The sequence below is a fragment of the Bombina bombina genome, chromosome 5, assembly GCF_027579735.1.
Source record: "Bombina bombina isolate aBomBom1 chromosome 5, aBomBom1.pri, whole genome shotgun sequence".
NCBI lineage: Eukaryota > Metazoa > Chordata > Amphibia > Anura > Bombinatoridae > Bombina > Bombina bombina.
In genome coordinates this window covers 1,016,622,511-1,016,648,203 of record NC_069503.1, presented here as the reverse complement: position 1 = coordinate 1,016,648,203, position 25,693 = coordinate 1,016,622,511, and the positions used below count along the sequence as shown (strand labels likewise).

Genomic DNA, 25,693 nt, shown 5'->3' with positions numbered 1-25,693 from the left:
AGATTCAACTGCCCGCTGTCCCCTGATCTGAAGCTTTTACCTCCCTCAGATGGCCGAGAAACAGCAATATGATGTTAACTACTCCGGTTAAAATCATAAGAAAAACTCTGGTAGATTCTTCTTCAAACTCTGCCAGAGAAGTAATAACACGCTCCGGTGCTATTGTAAAATAACAAACTTTTGATTGAAGTTATAAAAACTAAGTATAATCACCATAGTCCTCTCACACCTCCTATCTAGTCTTTGGGTGCAAGAGAATGACTGGGGGTGACGTAGAGGGGAGGAGCTATATAGCAACTCTGCTGGGTGAATCCTCTTGCACTTCCTGTAGGGGAGCAGATAATATCCCAGAAGTAATGATGACCCGTGGACTGATCACACATAACAGAAGAAAACATGATTTTCCTGCAGGACAATGCTCCATCACACGCGTCCAAGTACTCCACAGCGTGGCTGGCAAGAAAGGGTATAAAAGAAGAAAATCTAATGACATGGCCTCCTTGTTCACCTGATCTGAACCCCATTGAGAACCTGTAATCCATCATCAAATGTGAGATTTACAACGAAGGAAAACAGTACACCTCTCTGAACAGTGTCTGGGAGGCTGTGGTTGCTGCTGCACGCAATGTTGATGGTGAACAGATCAAAACACTGACAGAATCCATGGATGGCAGGCTTTTGAGTGTCCTTGCAAAGAAAGGTGGCTATATTGGTCACTGATTTGTTTTTGTTTTGTTTTTGAATGTCAGAAATGTATATTTGTGAATGTTGAGATGTTATATTGGTTTCACTGGTAAAAATAAATAATTGAAATGGGTATATATTTGTTTTTTGTTAAGTTGCCTAATAATTATGCACAGTAATAGTCACCTGCACACACAGATATCCCCCTAAAATAGCTATAACTAAAAACAAACTAAAAACTACTTCCAAAACTATTCAGCTTTGATATTAATGAGTTTTTTGGGTTCATTGAGAACATGGTTGTTGTTCAATAATAAAATTAATCCTCAAAAATACAACTTGCCTAATAATTCTGCACTCCCTGTATATCTGTATATATCTATACCTATATATAATAATATATATCTATCTATATATATAGATATAGATATATATTGTACCACAATACCATCAAATATATGTAGAAATATGTATTTATGAATAAATAGAACATATTCTTCTATGTGAAGAACATTAGAATGTCAAATATTCATATCGGGTTAGCCCTTATGAGAATATGTGATCAGGTTTGCATGAAAATGGGGTGTTAGGTTGTTTTCCATTTTTTTTCTCCGTTGACTTCTATAGGGGAATGCGTGAACACGTACGCGATATTGTAAGCTTGTCTTTTTGCGCTCATCTGGTTAGCGCGCACGCGTAAACAGTTTACTTTAAACCCATAATATCAGCACATCCCAACAAGAGCAAAAACCTTACTTCTAGCGCAATTAACGCTCAAGCAGGAGCATTAATTAGCGCTCCACTTGTAATCTGGCCCAATCTATTTTAACAAATAACACACAAATTATTGTATTGTTCTTCTACATCTCGAATATATAATCCAAATATTCACAGTATAGGTTGGAAAAAGTATGTGAAACCCCAGGCTAATGGCTTCAGCAAAAGCTGATTAGATTTGAAAAATGGCAAACCTGGTGTCCAAATAATGGTCCAAAATGCCTCCTGAAAGTTGTGCTGGTCTAATCCGCTACTGGAAATGCTTGGTTGAGGTTATTGCTGTCAAAGCAGTATCAACTTGCTATTAAACTTTTTCCACAGCACTGTGAGTGTTTAATGGGATGTGTTCAATAAATACATGAAACTTAAAGGGACATAAAACCCAAACATTTTCTTTCATGATTCAGACAGAACATACAATTTTTAAACAACTTTCCAATTTACTTCTATAATTGAATTTGCTTCCTTCTCTTGTTATCCTTTGCCGAAAGGTTTATCTAGGTAAGCTCAGGAGCAGCAAAGAACCTAGGTTCTAGCTGCTGATTGGTGGCTGCATATACAATATATATATATATCGATTGTCATTAGCTCACCTATGTGTTCAGTTAGAAACCAGTAGTGCATTGTTGCTCCTTCAACAAATAATACATAAGAGAATAAAGAAAATTAGATTATAGAAGTAAACTGGAAAGTTGTTTAAAATTTTACGTTCTACCTAAATCATGAAAGAAAATATTTGGGTTTCCTGTTCCTCCCTAGCAGACCAGATTTTGAGGATATCTGAACTAGAGTACAGGTGAAATAATCAGCTGATTAGTAAACATGGTTCTTTTACCTCACCCAAGGTAATCCTGAAAATCTTGCCTGTTAGGGAAGCCTGAGAACAGATTTGAAAACCAGTGGCATAAGCACATTGTGTTTGTCTATACTTGTAACTTTGATGATTATGAGATGACAGGGTTCACAAACTTTTTCTTGACACTGTGGGTGCCTAGGGCAGCACAAAACATAATTATGCCACTGCTGTGAGGTCTTGAAAGTTTATGGAATACAAAACCTTGATTTTGCTGGTCTATTAAAAGATATCACAATCTTCTAAAGGAACACACAAACATTAAAAGACGATTTAAAGGTTAATTTGTTAGTCATTGCTTTGTACCATCTTCCAGTAGAGGTGGTATTTGTAATTTTTATTTTGGGATATTGGGATTAACAGAAGAAATTCCACCTCAATTTAAAGGTAATACATAGCAATGGCCACTATGTGTGTGTATGTATATGTATGTATATATATATATATATATATATATATATATATATATATATATATATATATATATATATATATATATATATATATATATATATACATATAAAGTGCCCTCCACTAATATTAACACCCTTAATAAATATGAGCAAAGAAGGCTGTTAAAAGGTATTGATCTTTTGTTTAAAAAAAATACACAAAAATGCTCTCATGGCTATCAAACAATTGCAAATACAACACAGGTTAACTAAACAAAAAAAACCAACAACCTTTGTTAAATATATATGTGGCACAATTATTGGCACCCCTTTGAATTCATAAGAGAAAAATATATTTGAAGTATATTCCCATGGATATTTTACATGTTTTAGTACACCTGGGTGGCTAGGAATAGGAAATTGTTTAACCATGACTTCCTGTTTCACAGGGGTATAAATATGAGGTAACACATAAGCCAAATTCCCTTAGTCATTCATCACAATGGGTAAGACCAAGTAGGAATATAGCTGTGATGTGCAGCAAAAGGTTGTTGAGCTTTACAAAATGAGAAGTGTCTATAAGAAAATAGCAAAAGCATTAAAAATGCCTATTTCCACCATCAGGGCAATAATTAAGAAGTTCCAGTCAGCTGGACATGTTATGAAACAACCTGGAAGAGGACGTGTGTCTATATTGTCTCAAAGCACTGTGAAGACAATGTTTTGAGTGGCCAAAATATCTCAGAGGATCACAGGTGGAGAATTACAGAAGTTAGTTGCGTCTTGGGGTGAGAAAGTCTCCAAAACTACAATGCAATCACCTACATCCCCACAAGTTGTTTGGAAGGGTTTTTAAGAAAAAATCTTCTACTCTCATCCAAAAACAAACTCAAGCACCTTCAGTTTGCCAGATACTACTGAAACTTTAAATGGGATTGGGTTCTATGGTCAGATAAAATCAACATAGAGCTTTTTGGCAATAAACACCAGAGGTGGGTTTGGCGCACACAGAGGGATAGCCATATGGAAAAGTACATCATGCCCACGGTTAAATATGGTGGTAGCTCTTTATTGTTTTGATCTTTTTTTCTGCCAGAGGACCTGGACATTTTTTTAAGATATATAGCATCATGGACTCAAATATCGACAAATATTAAATGAACACCTGACTGCCTCTGCCAAAAAGCTTAATATGAGCCGTGGTTGGATCTTCCAGCAGGTCAATGATCCAAAACATATATCAAAATCAACAAAAAAATGGTTTACTCGCCACAAAATGAACCTGTGAAAAGAAATAAAAACAATACTGTAGACAATTTGAAAAATACTTGTTTAGAGTATCAAAAATATTCTCACCAGTAAATATGTCGACGCGTTTCGGCCTGATACCAGGCCTTTCTCAAGACTGTATAGACTGGTGAGTGACCTTGCTATTTAAAGGGTTGGTTATCAAATCTCATGACTGTGTTTGGGCGCCAAAATTTGGGACCACCCCTTTTTTTAAGGCATTATGGGTATGGGCAACCTCTATTCTCACACACCTTATGTTAGTCTAATAATTTCTATCATTTCTATAATTCATATAGAGCTATCTTCTATTATTAATATTTGGCATGCCCCAATATTATCCAAACATACTTATTTAGGGAGGCTTCATTGCGATCATTGCAGAATCATGTTCTGTTTATTGCTGTGAATACTAGAAACGTCACTTCCAGTTTCGGCTAAGTGACGTCATATCCGGTTTCCGGTTTCGCCGGATATTTACAACGATCGTATGGTGATGAAAAGAACATTGCCAGTCTGTTATATATTGATACAAGTGTGGACATTAGTTGTAATATAAATGACAATATGGGTAAAACAGCCAATAGTATTGTAAATAAAGGCGGCTAAATGAATTTGTTTTGTTAATAAAAACGGCTAAAATATATTTGAAATATTATTAAAAACATTTTTAAAAACATTATTAAAAATGGCAAGATTCATTATAAGTGGCAAGATTCATCATAAAAAAGGCAAGATACATTATAAAAAGGGCAGGATACATTGTAAAAAAAGGGGATTTTCTATACAAAAGGGGAAGATTTATACAGTACATTGAGGTTCACATCCTATTCAACTTCACAATAGGGGATGTTGATGTGATCATAAATATGGACTTGTCAGTGGAATATAGACGGCAGAGAAGGGCTTAGTAATAACAGGATAAAGACTTAATGGTAACATGAATATAGTGTCATCCTTAAATATAGATCTTGTTGCTATATATATTCTGTTAATATGTATTAGAATTCATATGCATAGAAAGGGTATCCTATACCGAGTGCCTTTGTCCCAAGGAACCTAGATAAGATTCTAAAATAGGGATGAGTTATGTCAAAGCTCGTAAATTTCCTAAACCGAGTGCCTTAGTACCTAGGAAACTAGATAGGATCCAAAATAAGGAATAAGTTATGTCAGAACTCATACATTTAAACATAAGAGCATATAGAGTAAAGACATGTTATATAAAAAAAGAGGGTATATGCAAAATGTGTTAAAAAGTATAAATATATATAAATATAGAGGCGATGATATAAATAGGATCCTAAAAACCCTACAGAAAGTGCCTAAAAGCACAACTTGATGGCATATCACTTAATCTAAGAATAATGGTGAAACGGATAATGTTAAAAATGAAAAAACTCGGCAATAAACAGAACATGATTCTGCAACGATCGCAATGAAGCCTCCCTAAATAAGTATGTTTGGATAATATTGGGGCATGCCAAATATTAATAATAGAAGATAGCTCTATATGAATTATAGAAATGATAGAAATTATTAGACTAACATAAGGTGTGTGAGAATAGAGGTTGCCCATAAACATAATGCCTTCAAAAAAAGGGGCGGTCCCAAATTTTGGCGCCCAAACACAGTCATGAGATTTGATAACCAACCCTATAAATAGCAAGGTTACTCACCAGTCTGTACAGTCTTGAGAAAGGCCTGGTATTAGGCCGAAACGCATCAACATATTTACTGGTGGGAATATTTTTGATACTCTAAACAAGTATTTTTCAAATTGTCTACAGTATTGTTTTTATTTCTTTTCACAGGTTCCCTTTAAATGGATTTTATTGGAATTACAAACCAGCCACCACATAGGAATTACCTTCAGTTTTAAGATATTTCTATTACAACTGTGTTTTGCTTTATACCACTAACTCACAATTTGACTTGGTATTGTGCTAATTTGTATTTTTTTCAATTTTTTTCCACTTTTTCTCATTTTTTCCATTTTTTTCACTTTTTCATATTTTTATTTTTGCCTTTTTGACAACCATCACATATATTTTTATTTTCTGGATTTATTTTTGGAGCCAATATCACAAGCATTTAGCAATATTATTTTTTTTCACATTTTTGGACACAATATGTTTTGCAACTAATTTTATATTGGATTAGACATTTTTTTATTGGAACAGACACTTTTTGTTTAAACATCTTTTTGGACACACGCACTGGATTCTTCACTATTGGATACACATTGACTTTGTTCAGGATTCAACAAATACCTTTGGATAGTAACTGTAAACACCACTTTCCATCATTTATACAGCTGTATTAGAGACTACACTTTATCTAACTTGGTACTTAACCTGGTTTGACTGCAGTACTCCTACATTTATTTTATTCCCTTGTGTTTAATGTCTTATGTTTTTTATGTATGCATGGATCCATGACTTTTAATTTTATTTGTGTCTCATATATTATGTATTAAAAATTTAATAATTTTTAACTTTGAATATATAGTAGATTTTATAGTTTTATATTGTAGTTCACTGTCTTGATTCACCTCTGCCTTTTTGGCGCTCTATCCATAATCAGAATTGTATTTCCCCTGACTTGAACCCAATAGAAAACCTGTGGAGTGAACTAGAGAGGAGAGTCCACCAGCGTCAACCTGGAAATTTGAAGGATCTGGAGAGATTCTGTATAGAGGAATGGTCTCAGATTCCTTGCCATGTATTCTCCAACCTCATGAGGAATTATAGGAGAAGAGCTGTTATCTTCGCAAAGGGAGGTAGCACAAATTATTGGCTAAATGGGTGTCAATAATTGTACCATATATATTTAATAAAGATTTTTTTTTTGGATAAACTTAATGTGTTAAACAATAAAGACAATTTTTCACAGCCTTCTTTGCTCATATTTACCAAGGGTACCAACATTAGTGGAGGGCACTGTATATATATACTGCACACATATACACACACATGTATATAATATTGTAAGCCTAAGACAAAAGGCAATAAATATGATTTTATTGTAAAGCTGATAAACAATATTTATTTAATATATAATTGATTTTTAAGTTAAAGGGACATGAAAACAAAAAAATTTCTTTCATGGTTCAGATAGAGAATACAATTTTAAACAATGACTCATGAATCATGTCCCTTTAAAGTATTTTTTAAAATTAGATAAAATAAATTTAGGAAATATGATGATTGAGTGAAGCCTTAGGGGCCGAATTATCAATGTCTGTCCGACATGATACGCTGTATCGTATCATGTCCGACAGACATCGCTGAATGCCGACAGCATATGCTGTCGGGATTTAACATTGCACAAGCAGTTCACCAAGATATATTGATATCTTGATTTTTGCAATCTTAAATTACCAACATATGGCAAAAACAGCACAGAAACAATATATAATATAAATATGAGCAAAATACATACCTAAAAACGCTTTTTTAATCATCAAGACATGGAGGCTTAAATATTTATAGGAATGCTATAATTATTAATAGGGATGCTCGCCTTTTACTAAGCGTGCAAAATTACATCTATTTTTTTTATAAATTTAGGCGCACATGTGCGCTTCTCCAGAGGCGAGCTGGGGTGCACATACAGAGTTTGCCTAGCCTTTGATAAATCTACCCCTAAGTGAGATCTGTCTGTGTAAGGGACAGAGCGATTTCACTCCATGCTTACCAATTATAGAGCCCTCAGTGTGTATATATATGCACACAGTATATATATATATATATATATATATATATATATATATATATATATATATATATATATATATATATATACTGTTTATAAAAAAATACCTTAGGCTTGCATACACAAAGTCACAAAACTATTGTTACTGTATGTCCTTTTAAAATCTAACATCTGAAAATATATGAAGGATCTAACAAAACATATTAAATTTTTCCTATGTTTCACATTTTCTCTTAAACATTGTATTTGACACTTACAACAATTTACTTTTAGAATGTTTAGCATTAAAAGGAGAACTTCACAAATGCTGTCTATTTATCCTCTCTTTTTTTCTTTTGTGTTTTTGCACAACAGCATAATATAGCATTACAGGTTATCTGGCCAGGCAGCCAGTAATGGAATAAGCAGGGCCTGGGTTACTCCAAGCAGCTGGTAGCTTGTTACTTACTGCTGAATGAACTTATATGCATTACCTTCAAGCTCTCCTATAGGATTCTACAATGTGCCAGGAGACGTCCTAAACAGGAGGGTGGAGAACAGCAAGCACTTTGATCCATGGAGCATCTAGAAGCCTAGCCACCTTCCTACCCATTGCCTTGCAATGCTGTCCTTTAAATAGCTACAAGAAAAACTAAATGTATAGTACTGTTAAGGCCCCAAAACATTATTGGTTCTTAATTTGGAATGTCAACTGAGAAAGAGCATGAGATGAGTGAAAGCAGGAGACACCCACAGATCTGCTTTAGATATATCTTTTATACAAAGATAGATGTTTTCTCAGTTTGTGTTCAGTCTTCTGCATTAAGCAGTGCTTCTGGCTATACAGCTATACAGCTGCTGAGTTCACTATCTTAATTTACTACTGAATTTTATCAAACAGTGGTTAAAGCCACTGCACTCGAAATTTCACTCTACAGGTTGCTTGTATGTCATTTATACAGTTTATTTGACATATTCAATAACATATTCAATTGTCACTCCTTCCACAAGAGGTGGAAATGACAATCACTGTGGTGGATTTCAATAATTCCTGAGATACTTAAAGAATACTGAACCCAATTTTTTTCTTTTGTGATTCAGATAGAGCATGCAATTTTAAGCAACTTTCTAATTTACTCCTATTGTCAAATTTTCTTCCTTCTCTTGGTACCTTTATTTGAAATGCAAGAATGTAAGTTTAGATGCCGGCCCATTATTGGTGAATAACCTGGGTTATTCTTGCTGATTGGTGGATAAATTCATCCACCAATAAAAAAGAGCTGTCTAGAGACCTGAAACAAAAAAGAAGCTTAGATGCATTATTTTTCAAATAAAGATAGCAAGTGAACGAAGAAAAGGTGATAATAGGAGTAAATTAGAAAGTTGCTTAACATTGCATGCTCTATCTGAATAACGAAAGAAAAAATTTGGGCCTTTAACAGGCTATACTACGAACTAGATAAGTTTATACTTTTATGAAATATTGGGAGACTTGTTGGGCCTATGGTTCTTATCTGCCGTCAAAATCTATGTTTCTAGGTTTCCTACAAATACATTCATATTCCCTTTGTCCTATTTTTAGACAAGGAGTGAAATATTAAAGGGACACTAAACTCAATTTTTTCCTTTAATGATTCAGATATAGCATGCAATTTTAAGCAACTTTCTAATTTATCAATACTTCTTCGTTCTCTTGCTATCTTTATTTAAAAAAGGAGGAATGTAAAGCTTAAAGGGACACTAAACCCAATTTTCTTCTTTCGTGATTCAGATAGAGCATGCAATTTTAAGCAACTTTCTTATTTACTCCTATTATCAATTTTTTTTCGTTCTCTTGCTATCTTTATTTGAAAAATAAGGCATCTAAGCTAAGGAGCCAGCACATTTTTGGTTCAGAACCATGGACACCACTTGTTTATTGATGCTGTCCAATCAGTAAGGTCAACCCAGGTTGTTCACCAAAAATGGGCCGGCATCTAAACTTACATTCTTGCATTTCAAATAAAGATAGCAAGAGAATGAAGAAAATGTGATAATAGGAGTAAATTAGAAAGTTGCTTAAAATTGCATTATCTATCTGAATCACAAAAGAAAAAATTTGGGTTCAGTGTCCCTTTAAGATCGGCCCATTTTTTGTTTAGAACCTGGGTTATGCTTGCTTATTAGTTTGCTAAATAAAGCCACCAATAAGCAAGCGCCATCCAGGGTGCTGAACCTAAAATGGTCTGGCTCCTAAGCTTTAAATTCCTGCTTTTTAAATAAAGATAGCAAGAGAATGAAGAAAAATTGATAGCAGAAATAAATTAGAAAGTTGCTTAAAATTGCATGCTCTATCTGAATCATGAAAGAAACAAATTGGGTTTAGTGTCCCTTTAAGTGTGAGTACAAATGCTGAGTGTGCAGAACATTTAAACCTTGCTTTCCAGCCAAAATTGGAAGTCACATAGGTGCATTTCACTTTTAAATAGAAGCATTTTTGCAATATACATGAATTAGCAAAAATGCTTCATGTAAAAGCTATAGCTCTTTCAGAGTGTATTTAAGTATGCTCCGTGCACCAGCATTTTAAATACAGCATTTGCTTATAGAGCCTAAGGTGCTTGTATTATATGGCAATGACTCAATTTGTCAATTGCTGACATGATAGAAGCCCCACTGGTGCTCTGAGCAGCTGCTGCTGCTGGTGCACTGAGAATATCTAGCTATGCTTCACATGCACGTGCAGAGAAAAATGCTAACACTAAAACAGTGATAACTTTTAGTAGGAGCATTTTTGCCACCGTATGTATATTGCAAACGTGTTGCTATTCACAGATGTAATTCATCTATGTGCATTTCAATTTTGACCGGAATGTCTTTTCAGTTTCAATTCAAAAAATAAAAATAAATAAGCACCGACTGAATTCTGCCCGGCCAAAAAAATATAAAATACTTTTACTGTTATAGTCCCCATCTGTGCTACAGATTCAAGTGCAGCAGCATACAGACACACACACAAAATCACAAAGCCAACCATTATCACAACATTAATTATCACTGCAATGACCCTTAAAGGGACAGTATACACCAATTGTCATATAACTGCATGTAATAGACACTACTATAAAGAAGAATATGCGCAGATACTGATCTAAAAATCCTGTATAAAATCTTTTAAAAACTTACTTAGCAGCTCCCAGTTTAGCACTGCTCATGAGGTTAGGCTGGGAAACCCAGTGAAAAGGGCTGGAAAAGTTGGAAGAGCAGACCCCCCCCCCCTCTACTGCATATGATATGAAAAGACAGATTAGACAAACAGGGGCCAGCAGTAGTCTGTAAACGACTGTATACATTTGACACTTTGGGGCTTGGTTAGGAGTCTGTAAATCTGCACAATGTTATTAAAAAATAAGCAATACTACACATTGTTACAAAAACACTCCCAGATGTGCAATATAAATGGATCATCTACAAAACATTTATGTAAAGAAAAATCTAGTGTATAATGCCCATTTAAAAAACAGTTTCCTCTTATTTTGATACTTCAGAAGTACTAAATGGGTTTATAAATGGCTGAGAAAATTTGTTAAAAAAATGTGTAGGAGAATGTAATACCTCACCTGGGGCAAGATTACAAGTCGTGCGGCAAATCAGTTCCAAAACTCTGCGTGCCTTATGGCTTCTTGGCACTTGGGGTTCCACAGCTATTACAAGTTGCAAAATAATTATTTTGCATGCGCGTTAAGCTGCGTAATCTAAACAGCCAAATTGCGTGCGCGTTCACTCATTCCCCATAGAAGTCAATAGAGAAGATACATAGAAAAAAAACCTACTAGAACCCTAATCTGTTGACCAAAGCCCATGAAGAATTATCCTTGAAAAGTGTACATGAAAATGCGAATATTTCATATTGCAAAAATGTTTTCATAATGGAATATATTCTATTTATTTATAAATAAATATATATTTCTCTATAAATGTGATGCTTTTTGGACTGATATATCTATTTATAGCTAAATATATATATGAATATGTACAGTATTTATCTAGATATCTCAAGATCTAAATGCGAATATCTCTATGTATGTATATGTACGTCAATGTAAAATCCCTGCGTCTGCTTTTTTTTTTCGAACAACTTCTTTGATCCCTTATAACTTTTGTATGCAATATTTTTTAAAAAAATAATTTTTATTAGACAGTGTTAATATGAGTGTAACTGTACTTTGTAGTGTATTTTTGAAGTGCTTCATGAAACTTTTATGCTGCGCAAAACCATTAAAGGCACAGTATACACCAATTTTTATTTACCTGCATGTAATAGACACTACTATAAAGAATAATATGCACAGATACTGATCTAAAAATCCAGTATAAAACCGTTTAAAAACTAACTTAGAAGCTCAAAGTTTAGCACTGTTGAAAAGGTTAACAGGAACACCCACTGCAAATTCTATAGCAAAAAAACAGACACTCCCTGCCCCTTCCTCTCTCTGCATATGAAAAGACCCTTTAAACAAACAGGAGCAAGCTGGAGTAAGTATACATCAGTATTCTCCTAAAACTTTGGGGCTTGGTTAGGAGTCTTAAAATCAGCTCAATGCTATTTGAAAATAAGCAAATCTATATGGGTTTTTTTTTTTTTGGTTTTTTTTAAAAAAGCTGTATAGGCTATATAAATGGATCATCTACAAAACATTTATGCAAAGAAAAATCTAGTGTATAATGTCCCTTTAACTAAAGTTCTTGGAGCGCGGAAAGAATTGTTCCGTAAAAGGCGAATGCGCATACGCAATCTTGAGTTTTCAAGACTTGTAATACCTGCGCAATGGAAATTTATTGCAAAATGGCCATATCGCGTGTGAAAAAATCGCAACTTGCGACTTGTAATCTTGCCCTAGGAGAGGTTTGTGCAAGGAGCAATAGTTATTGAGCAGAGCGTGTATACGGAGATTCAATTAATTTCCTTCCATGTAACTATCTTACAATACTGATTCTTTTTTTTAAGTGCTACTGGACATTGGACCCAAGTGACTTTATCATTTGTTATATTTTATTTTTTTAAGTTGTACAAAGGTGTAAAACTTAATTTAAGCTTTGAATAGCTCTTTTAAAATTATGTGAGATTATATTTGTGTTCATTATTACAATTACAACCATAGTTAACTCTATATTTTATTTATTTTTACTTAGGATCCACCAGATTTCAAGTACATAGGAATACAATTTTAAGTGTCTAAGAGTGTTTTGCTATCAGGATTTTTGTCAAACATTCCATAATATTATTAACCAGAACTTGTATTTTAGAAACCATAGCTCCCTGACTCCCAGAATTAGGCAAGGCTTGGTAAAGAATAAAACTAAACAAAACGTTCTGTATGTGGCCTGACTAATGTAACCACTGTCTTTATATTTGCAGTATGCAGTGCCATTAAAACAGCAACACAACTGAAAATGTCAGGTTAATTGACACATTATTAACTATATAATTTAGGAATTGTTTGCTGTTCCTTTTTGGTTATTTACAAAAATTAATAATAGCATTTAAAAAGCTTCATGTAAAAATACATGGAAATTATACCTTCACATATATATTCTGCAGTCTCCTCTTTGGCAATAAGCAGCATAATAAGATTTCTTACCAAATATGGCCCTGTTTATTTATATGTGAAGAATGGAACCATACAACCAGACCTGGTATCCCATCTATTTGATGCCAAGGGGGAGACTGAAGAAGCCTATATGCAGGGGGGGGGGGGTGGCATTAACCTGAAATTCAGGCATCTTTAAAAATGAATTAAACAATTTGCGAAACAAAGAAATAAACAAACAAACAAAAAGAACACTGTGCTGGGCTAGAAGTAATTCATTAATTACCTAATTAATTAATTAATTAATCTATCATTTTAGGTACATGAAGAAAACAATATTTTCTTTTGCACACAAAATATAGCAAAAGAGAGCATGAACTACAGAAGAAAAATAAAGGCACAAATACCTAAAACAAAAAGATGCCTACTATAGACCATTTTTCTTTTTGGCAATAATCATATACTGGCATTTAAAAATAAGAAATACTCTAGGTAGGATACTCCCTCAATAATAATGACACCTGTGTAACAACAATCAGTTCATCCAGTGCCAGAGAATTCATTAAATAAATAGGAAATGGTGTAATGAGGTAGATGTTTTATTGCCATAAAGTAATTATGATTGGAGGATATCACTGAGAACAAATGATGTTAGTAACTCAAGCATTCTGATAAAGCACCTACACTCATATAGGATAACCTGTGGTCTATTAAAGGAATATAAAGTTAACCTTTATGTCCCTTCAAGGACACTGACAGAACACAATTGCCTATTTTAGTTTATACAATGATAAATATTTATTTTCCTAAAGAAAAAAGGGGCAAATGCTTATACTAAGGTCAAAACAAAGTCTTTTGTCATAATTACCACAGTGACATAATCTGTAGAAGGCAAGTTAGGTGGTAATTAACGCCAGATGTGTATGTTCCTTAAAGGGACACTGAACCCAAATTTTTTATTTCATGATTCAGATAGAGCATGCAATTTTAAGCAACTTTCTAATTTACTCCTATTATCATTTTTTCCTCGTTCTCTTGTTTTCTTTATTTGAAAAAGAAGGCATCTAAGCTATTTTTTTGTTTCATAACCATGGAAAGCACTTGTTTATTGGTGGGTGAATTTATCCACCAATCAGCAAGAACAACCAAGTGTGTTCCCCAAAAATGGGCCGGCATCTAAACTTACATTCTTGCATTTCAAATAAAGATACCAAGAGAATGAAGAAAATTTGATAATAGGAGTAAATTAGAAAGTTGGTTAAAATTGCATGCTCTATCTGAATCACAAAAGAAAACATTTGGGTTCATTGTCCCTTTAATTGTATATATACCTTATATTTCTTTGCAATACTATTTTAATAATATAATAATAATAATAATAATATTTAATAATAAGTTTAGCCAGAAAACATTAAAAAACTAATCTTAATTTTAGCTTAATATTGACTTAAATTTTAGCTGGGTTGTCAGTGAAAACAGCTGGCTGGTGTGCCCGTTAAATAGGTCCTGTGTTAGCTGTTGTAGCTACAAACTTGTACATTATTACATCATGTCTGCTAACACACTTGATACCACATGTTAAAGGGTTCTGAATCCCAAAACAATTATTTTGTGATTCAGACAGAACATACAATTTTAAAAAAAGTTTCTCATCTACTTATTTTATCAAATTTGCTTCGTTCACACTGTATTCTTTGTTTAAGATATACATAGGTAGGTGTCTGGAGCACTAGATGCGGAACATAGTGTTGCCATCTATTGCTTTTGCATATGAATACAATTCTTGCAAAACTGCTGCCATGCAGTGCTCCAGAATGATTTGTGCACGCTCCTGAGCTTATGGACCTTCTTTTCAACAAATACCAAGAAAATGAAGAACATTTGATAATAGAAGTAAATTAGAAAGTTGTTTAAAACTAAATGTTATATCTGAATCATGAAATAAAAATATTGGGTTTCATGTCCCTTTAAGCAGTTGATTATTTATTCAAAGTTTACAGGAATTATGACCTGGTTAGTTATAATCCTCAATGGTATTCTGAAGATTTTAGTATTTTCTTAAAGAGAAATAAATGTAAAAATGAAACATTCAGATAGAGAACGTAATGTTAAGACACTTTTACATTCACTTCTAATATTAAATTTATTTGTTTTCTTGGTATCTTTTGTTGAAAGGCATACACACAAATCCCAGCAGCAGCAATGCATTACTGGGAGATAATTGGTGACTGTTGGATATACACATTTGTCTCTTGTCATTGGTATCATATGTGGTTATCCATTGCAGGTGTTAAACACATAGCTATATGCAAACAATAGTGCAATAATACAATGTTCTAACATATTACAGCACTTTCTTTTTGAACCTGTATGTCCCTTTAAATTCAAACCCTCTAGCATTCTTACAGTAGTAAAAATAAAGAAATCCCTTTTGCAGTGAAAATAAAACTGAAAATATCTTCATATAATCTTAATCAAACCCTAAACCATTTCCCAGGCAGCACCAAATCATTTTCTGCTTCAAAACAACCTGCTGTGGTTGCTCAGCTAAAGATTAAGCAAATGCAGCAGCAAATAATCTAAGTCAAGGCGTGAGTCAGCTGGTTTAGCAAACTCAAGTAAAAGTGACATAGCACTGAATATAACTGTTGCAGTCTTTCATACTATTTATTATATGTGGCAGAATAATGATAAGCATTGCCCAGGAACATAATTTAAAGCCTTGGCCGTCAGATAGTACTGCACCACTTTCTAAAGCATTTCTCTGTTGCTTTCCTGTATATCCAACAGGTTAAAGGAGGGAGCAGGGTTGACACATTTAAACTGATATTTAGAAGCCATGCAGAATAATGAGAATTTAGCCAAGCTAACGTTTTTGAAGAAAGTAGTTGATAAGTGTATATACTGTATGTAGATAGAGGATTGTAATTAATTATAGACAGAGGAACTAGTTAGAATCTTAAGAGACACAGCTCCATTGATTTTTGATGACACAAAAAGTAATAAAAGAATTACAATATCAAAGAAACACAACTCATTTATGCCATTATCTGATTTGTATATTCTAATGCCATGTAGCATGTTGGATGAAGGTAATGAAATATTTACATAATATATGCTAACCTAAGCAACAACCTGTTCCATCAAAGGAAACATTGTAGTAACTGCAGACTCCTGGGTCACGTACTGGGCCTTAGTCTTGCAACTATTGCAAATGGTACCAGCAAAATCAGCTGTCAAATCTACAACTGTTGGCACATTGACATCTGCCTCATTAACAAAGTCTGCTGAGTTTATAGACACCATCCTTAGCCTGACAGAGAATACTACTACAGGTTTTTATTTAAAGGGACATTAAAGTCAATTTTTTTCTTTCATGATTCAGATAGATTATACATTTTTAAACAACGTTCCAGTTTACTTCTGTTATCAATTTTGATTCATTCTCTTGGTATCTTTTATTGAAGAAGCAGCAATGCACTCCCAGAAGTTAGCTGAAAACATTTGTAAGCCAATGAAAATGGGCATACAAGTTCAGCCACCAATCAGTAACTAGCTCCAAGGTCCTGAGCCTATCTATATATGCTTTTCAACAAAAGATACCTAGAGAATGAAGCAAAATAGATCATAAGTAAATCAGAAAGTTCTTTAAAATTGTATGCTCTTTCTGAATCATGAAAGAAAAATTTTGGGTTTCATCTCCCTTTAAAATATGAGAGAAGAGCAACATATTGAGACTGGAAATCAATTTTTTTGACTGCAGTGGTGAGAATTTAAAATACACTATGCATTCCAAGCTACTAATTTGTTGTGTATTACAGTTTACAAACAAATTGTTTATTTACAAATAAATGAACTGCATATTAATATATGACAGTTATCAAGCAGGGTGATGAACAAATAATAGTAAGAAATTGAACTTCTAAATCTGAGTATACAACTGTGTACTCTTTTAGTGCCCTTAAATGTTTTTTCTCAATATGTTTGCACAGCTGTGAAACTTGTATTTTTCAGTACTATTGCAATGTATTCAAACTCAGCTCAGCTGTAAACATACACCAACGAAATATGCTGAATATAATTGTACAATCCTAAATTATTAATTTACCTATATTCACAAATAATCCAAAGAAATCTCCAGGGGACAATCCTCGCCAATTGCTGTTATACTATGGGGTTGGTTGATTTATGTTGGCGAAAGTTCTCTAAATATTAGTGAATCCCCTCACTATGATAATGTGGATTTGAAAAGCCGATTCAGTGCATAGTTAGATTTCTTAGTGGATGCTGTGGATAGTGTGCTACTGTATGAGTTATTTCCCTCGGAGTGTAAATCAGCACCATGGACAGCATCAGACAGCGGCCCTGTTAGGGGACAGCTCCTAGATGCTGAACTTCCCTTGCAGCTCAGCCAGTGAGGGAGAACTAAGGGCACAGCACATCTCTATATATTCCATTTCCTCAATTCTTCACAGCTGTAACCAGGCACAGTTATTCAGCCAACATAGGGTAGTTTGACTTGATGGCAGCTGTATAAACCCACCTTATGTCTACCAAAATCAGACCCCAGCAGGATGGGGAATAATGATGAAACATTATCCAAATAGTGCATCAAATGCTTAGCACATCCACATAATATAGCTGGAGGAAAAGGGTTTTGCCTCTTTGGCACCTGTATGCAGCCATATTGGATTGCATGTTGGAGCCATTCACAGAAAAAGGTTTAGTGTGGTGTAAGTCTAAAGTCTTCTTGTTGCATAAAGGAAGTAGTGCATAAAATGACGTCTGCAAACACGTAAAGCTGTAACAGCACTAATAGATAATATGTCATTACAATCACCTCCCATTCTTACACTTTAGCAGTCTATGCATTCAAAACAGTATATACAAAGACACATTAAATATATCATTCATATCTATCTATGTGTGTGTTGATAGATGATAGATAGATAGATGAATGATACATATATATGTGTATATATAGATATAGATAGATAGATAGATGATAGATAGATATACTGTATATAGATAGATGTATTTATACAGAATATGGGGGTAAAATATACAGAGATGATAGGCTAATGCTATTGGCAATCTAATGTATTATTAGTGTATTGCCACCACATAGATCAATAAGTCTTTAATGCCAAATGCTTTTAACCTCTTGGCTGCCAGGGAGGGATCCAACACATCCATATCTGTCAGCCAAGGCTTGAATGAAACTTTCTTAACCATTCGGTAAAAGCACTTGGCTATATTTCAGGATGAGAATGAAGCCAGTGTATACTGCATATCAGCTAGGGCTTGCTACCTAGGTGAGGGTGGACAGATGCAGACATAATAAGGAACATGCAAGGCATCAGTGCAGGAGGAGCCTGGCACGCATTGCTTCCCCAGGTTACAATAGTGAATTGCTTACTTGAGCACTGACTGTTCCTTTTCCTCTTCTTTCTTCTGCCTGTCCATGACAGCCAGTATAATTTGCCTTTCCTCATCGGTTAGGTGGCTTAGGTCCGGCATCTCGGACAGAAGAGCCTGTGGCTGTGCAGGAGGCAAAGGGCCGCCCCTGGGCCCGAGAGGAGCAGACATGTTGGTGGATGAGCAACACACCGATATGAAATACTGGATGTCAAGCAGCTTGGGAGCAATACATAGAGCATCAATCACAATGACTTGCAGTGAGCCGCCAGATCACAGGGTGTTAAAGGCAGGGTGTGAACTGGGCTAAATAAAACAGGCTGCAAGGATGATCACAGTCATAATAATGATATAAATAAGAAAAGATCAATGCAAAGTCTATCCAATGGGCTTGAGGATCTTGAAGGGACATTCCAGATTTGTGTCACTCAATGCCCCCCGTGGATTTCCCCCCTCCCCCCTGCGCCCCACAGACGGTGCAAGGTGTCCCTGTTCGTGAGATGAGGGGGCTGGAGATGGGTGCACGGCGACAGCAGCAGCAGCTGGAGATGGATGGGGGAGGAGGCAGTGCTGCTGGCTGTTAGTGGCCGAGCTGCGCCTGCGCGTGTCCCAGCTAGGTGGTGGGGGGAATAAATATATATTCTCTTCCGGAGACTAAAGGAACAGGAGGGCTGAGTGAGTAGCTGATGACCAGATGGCTCCTGTTAGATATAAATGACCCCTACTGTAAGCACGAGGAAGGGACTTGTAAAACTTAATTACATATTACTATATGGGTCATATAAACTAGAGTTATAGAATACCATGTTTAATTAATTAGCATCATGTGATCATGTTGTTTTGTATAAGTTGTGATATATTTCTTAAAACATTCCACGTAGTGCCAATGAACCCTTGATAGCAGTTAACTATTTCAATGGTTACCACCCACATTTACAATTAACCCCCAGCTACACTCCACCAACACAACCCAGCATATAGGTCCTCTGACCCAAAGGTGTATGCTTACTTTAAAGGGACATTAAAGTCATTTCCTTTGTTGCATTTAAGTTGGTATTTTAAATTGTTGTACTTATTTTTAGATGTTTTTGTCCCGAATAAAACTTTTTTGAAGCTGTTGGATTTGTATTCAGAAAGTGATCATTTGAGATTTCAGTTGGCACAATCGTGTGTTTCCTGCTAGATTCAGTCAGCAAACCATTTCATGCAAAAGTATTTTGATGTTTAGTTGCTGCCCTTTCATGACAAAAATGTTTTATTTCAATTTTATTAAACATATTGCAATTGGTCTGTAGTTTTTATTCTTGATTGAATCAATTTATCCACTTTTTTACCCTGGGACCTAAAACTCCAAAGTTCTTGGGGTTAGCAGGATTGTGAGCCAGAGTTAATCGCCATGGGGGACAAAGGTGTGGGGTTAATTACGTGTGGCAGTTACTCATGGTTAGTTGTCCCTCCACAATAGGTGCTTCTTTAGAGGGGTTCCAGAGGGTTGGGGTGTCTCAAGTAATATATTAGAGTAGTTCTCACCAGTTCTTGCAAACCTGTACCTAAAATTTCCCAGGTTTTGCAAGAGCGGTCCCACCCAATAGATACAGATATATATATATATATATATATATATATATATATATATATATATATATATATATATATATATATATATATATATATATATATATAGATAGATATATATAGGAATACCTATTTAAAAATACTTAGAACATTGGAATGTGAATTATTTACAGTAATACATATTTAAACACTTTATTAAATATGAATATTGCATAAATATGTTTTTTCATGTTTTCAGCTACTTGACTGCAAAGGGCTCCAATGCATTTATATATGTCTATATATGTATACATATGCTTTTATGTGTTTATATGTGTATATATGTCTGTAAATACATGCATACACATATAAATACAAATGTACACACATTTTTTTGTAACACCTGATACCTCACATCTTTGAGCCCCTATGACTTTTTTGTTGCATTTTTTATAATAATTTGTATTAGATAGTGCTAATATGAGTGGAACTGTACTTTTAAATATTTTGATGTGTTTTGTTCAACTTTTTAGTTGATTGTAGCAGTTAACCAGCGTTTTGAAGTCACACTATCCAGATAGGCGTTAAATTCAATTCCACTGAAGCGACTGCGTTTACTTTAAACCTGAAATACGTACGCTGTTTCCAATGTGCACAAACAGCTGCGATAAACCCCTTTTCGCTTGCGCGCGCGCGCAACAGTTAGCTTGCCACTCGTAATCTAGTAGTAAGAAGTGAATACAGCGCCAACAAGAGGCCAAGGGATAAATATACTCACAGAGAGATAAAAGAAGATTATTTAATGAACCATGTTAAAAAGCATCAGTAATAAAAGACTATATATAAAAAATGTAAAAAGCACATATAAATAAAATTACAAATACAGGAATATCTTACAGAAGCGGCTCAAAGGGCCAAAGCTGATAATTATAATAAAAACAGAGGTAATAACAGGTGATCAGTGTGAGTGGTACACCAGAATAAGAGTGTATACTAATAAAACAGAATTAGCCTAAGTACAACTGTAGCAAGTGCATCATGCAAAAAACTAATAAACAATAATACAAACAATAGTGTTCAAAATTAGTGTTACAAAAATAGTGTTCCAAAAAATAGAAAAATGCACTGCAGTGTAAAAAAAGGGGGGTAGCAAAATAATTGTATAGATACAATCAAATAGTGAGTGAGTGCAAATGGATATAAAAATGCTAGCTACTTAATCCAGTGAGGTTAAGATATAATTAAATAAAATACACAATATGCAATAACAAAAATAAGTCAATCAAAACTAAAAAATGGAAAAAATGGGTGATGAAAAGCAAGGTGAAAGTGAGGAAATTGATTCCTTCCAATGTTAGTTACTTTAACAGATCCAAATTCCTGAGTGTGGTTGCTGAAGTAGCTGATTGGATCCTAGCACCTGTCAGCTGCTCCTATGGTATCCTAAAAAGTGTCCCTGTAAAAAAAGAAATTCACAACATAGTGTATCCAATATGAGAATGAAGTAAAGATTAAAGTAATGCTTACCAATATGTCAACGCGTTTCTGCCCTCAAAAAAGGGCCTTTCTCAAGACTAGGTTAGTCTTGAGAAAGGCCCTTTTTTGAGGATCCAATCAGCTACTTCAGCAACCACACTCAGGAATTTGGATCTGTTAAAGTAACTAACATTGGAAGGAATCAATTTCCTCACTTTCACCTTGCTTTTCATCACCCATTTTTTCCATTTTTTAGTTTTGATTGACTTATTTTTGTTCCTCACTAACATTTGTTGATCAACTTTTTGAACACTTTTTTGGATTATATTTTATATTTTTTTATATTTTTTATGTTATTGCATATTGTGTATTTTATTTTTTATGTTATTGCATATTGTGTATTTTATTTAATTATATCTTAACCTCACTGGATTAAGTAGCTAGCATTTTTATATCCATTTGCACTCACTCACTATTTGATTGTATCTATACAATTATTTTGCTACCCCCCTTTTTTTGCACTGCAGTGCATTTTTCTATTTTTTGGAACACTATTTTTGTAACACTAATTTTGAACACTATTGTTTGTATTATTGTTTATTAGTTTTTTGCATGATGCACTTGCTACAGTTGTACTTAGGCTAATTCTGTTTTATTAGTATACACTCTTATTCTGGTGTACCACTCACACTGATCACCTGTTATTACCTCTGTTTTTATTATAATTATCAGCTTTGGCCCTTTGAGCCGCTTCTGTAAGATATTCCTGTATTTGTAATTTTATTTATACTGTATGTGCTTTTTACATTTTTTATATATAGTCTTTTATTACTGATGCTTTTTAACATGGTTCATTAAATAATCTTCTTTTATCTCTCTGTGAGTATATTTATCCCTTGGCCTCTTGTTGGCGCTGTATTCACTTCTTACTACTTGTGCATATTTTTTGGAGGTTGGTTAGGATCTCTGTTTGGATACAGCTTGGGGATTACCTAAGCGCTTGTACACACACCCTTTTTCACTCGTAATCTAGTCTTGAGTCAGACTGAAAAGAATTACTGAATATCATGAAAATGTAAAATAATTAATTCTTTACTTTTTTATATATTTAGATGTGAAAATGTACACTTACAACTTGACCATATGAAGATTATTTGATGAAAAATCAAGGAATGGATTTCAAAGTTGCAATATTTGAGTGCAACTGCAGTCTTGTGAATAGTTACAAATTTCATTTCTAGATTTATGTAACTTTATTTTGATTTTGGGAGTTATAACAGTTTGGAATTTGTATTAAATTTAGCATTTATGACAGTCAGAAAAATGTATATCAAATTTGTCTGAAGTCCGTATTGAATTTGTGACAATATTGTGTAATTGAGGTGTAAAGTTGTTTGTATGTCTTGACCTGGCCAATATACGTAAAGTAAAAACAATTACACCTTGTTTGCTTGTATAGCCCTTAAACAGGGATTTCCTGACAGAGAGAGAACCTGGAACATTTATTTTTACACCATTGAAAACCTCTCCATTTGAAACTGTGAATACTGAAATTCTATAATAAAAAAATGTAAAGGGACAGTCTACACTAAAATTGTTATTGTTTAAAAAGATATATAACGGCTTTACTACCCATTCCCCAGCTTTGCACAACCAACATTGTTATATAAATATATTTTATAACATTTAAACCTCTAACTTTCTGCCTGTTTCTAAGCCACTACAGACAGCCTCTTATCACATGTTTTTAATTTGCTTTTCACAACAGGAGACTGCTAGTTCATGCGGGCCATATAGATAACATTGTGTTCACGCCCGAGGAGTTATTTAAGAGTTAGCACAACACAGTACTAAATGCAAGTCAATAGATAATAAATAAAAATTCATGTGATCAGGGGGCTTTCAGAAGATGCTTAGATGCAAGGTAATCACAGAGGTAAAACATGTATTATTATAACTGTGTTGGTTATGCAAAACTGGGGAATGGGTAATAAAGGGATTATCTATCTTTTAAAACAATACCAATTCTATTGTGTACTGTCCCTTTAAGTGGACAATAAACATTTTGTTGAGGATATGTTGTATATTGAGACTTATCCAGAGAAGCAGAGATTTGTTTTTCTGCTGTACGCAACTTCTCAAACTCAAGCACCCCTCATGTTAATTGTAACATATCAGAGCTTATTCTGAAATAAACTTACACAGAGATTCACTACTTATTATGGGCATGTTTATAGCCTAAAAATGTGCAGCAACGATTATTTGCACATAGTTTGCTTCCAAATACATTTGTGTTGCCAGACTAACTTCTGTGTGTCATCTCATTAGTATATGTAATACTGCTAAAGGTTTTATTGTGCTTCCAGATAGCAGATAGAGAACCTCACTGCTATGTTGTAGTTTACAGGTTCAAATAACACCCAAGGTACTGTAGCTAATATTTTCCTTTTCCCAGAGAGTTTGTTTGCACTTTACTACTACTAACAGCAGTCAAGGACCTTTGCCTGTTTAGCAGAAGCTTAAGCCGTTTGGCTTCCTATTGACTGAACCACCCACATATCAATGTGCTCATTTTATTTATTTATTTATTTTGCATGAAAAAAATGTAAAGTAAAAGAATAAAAAAAAGCAACTACAGTTATATCACTTGTTAACTTTATACTAATCTGTATTGTCTGATAGGTACTTTCTATTAACGTTTGTTGGCTTATAGGTTTTTCTTGCTAATAGTCTATGAGCATTAGTACACAGTACCCATAAGCCAATGAGCATTAGTAGGAAAAGCACAACTGATACCTGTATATTAATTTACATTTTAACAGCTGTCACTTCATATTAGATAAGGAAAGACCTTTATGTTTAAATACTGCTCTTTTATACGGATGTGCTAATATTTATACAGTGCCCCTTCAAATTGTAATTTAGAGCAATAATTCCTCAAAATAGAAATGAGAAATTAGAAGAATCCCCAAAACATAATATTTAACTTTAAGCAAAAAAATAAAATAATAATAATAACTATTCAAATTTAATTTCAGATTCATTTCACTGAAGAATTCTGCAGTGATATTTCATTTGTTTTGTTAATGTATTTAGATTAGCCAAGGGAAATAGAACAAAAAAACTTGGATTAGCAGTTTTCATATAATTAGAAGAGATGCACTTTGTTAATGTGATACCGTGATAGTGCTCTGTATTAGAGAAAATGCATTTGGCTTACTAAGAACTTCTTATGTATGATGTTAAAGGGACAGTCTAGGCAAAATTAAAATTGCATGATTCAGATAAAGCATGTGATTTTATACAACTTTCTAATTCCCTCCTTTTATCAAATTTTCTTCGTTCTCTTGGTATCTTTATTTTAAAAAGCAGGAATGTAAGCATAGGAGCCGGCCCATTTTTGGCACCTGGGTTGCGCTTGCTGATTGGTGTTTAAATGTAGCCATCCAATCAGCAAGCACTACCCAGGTGCTGAACCAAAAATGGGCCGGCTCCTAAGATTACATTCCAGCTTTTTAAAATAAAGATGCAAAGAGAACAAACAAAAATTGATAATAGGAGTAAATTAGAAAGTTGCTTTAAATTGCATGCTTTGTCTGAATCATGAAAGTTTAATTTTGACCAGACTATCCCTTTAATATAGATTCACTATGTTCAGAAATTGTGTAAAGTTATGTTGTAGGATATTTTTCTTGTTTACTACTATTTCTTGTTTAAATTCATAGATTAAGTTATTCCACAAACCCTTGAACCCTATATACAAACCTAAAACAACTTAAAACTTTGCCCTAAACCAGTGCTTGACAAATATGTTCAAAATCTATGAGCCAGGCCAAAAATCTAAGAGCCATGGTTAATGTATGCATATTATATATATATATATATATATATATATATATACACACACACACACACACAAATATGTTTTTTCATTATTTGATTTGCCCTATTTTCCTCCAATTTTTTCTGTGATTTTTCGTTGCCCC

The 25,693-nt window shown here is 34.0% G+C and overlaps 1 protein-coding gene across 2 annotated transcripts in view; it reads right to left on the bottom strand.

The window, feature by feature from the left end:
• Positions 1-18,848, bottom strand: part of RIMS2 (regulating synaptic membrane exocytosis 2) — a 1,281,054-nt gene extending 1,262,206 nt beyond the window's left edge. For both annotated transcript variants that reach the window (XM_053715268.1, XM_053715269.1), the window contains exon 1: positions 18,679-18,848. In XM_053715268.1, coding sequence (XP_053571243.1) covers positions 18,679-18,848 — 170 coding nt within the window. The remainder of the gene's footprint in view (positions 1-18,678) is intronic.
• Between the last annotated feature and the right edge of the window lie 6,845 nt (positions 18,849-25,693).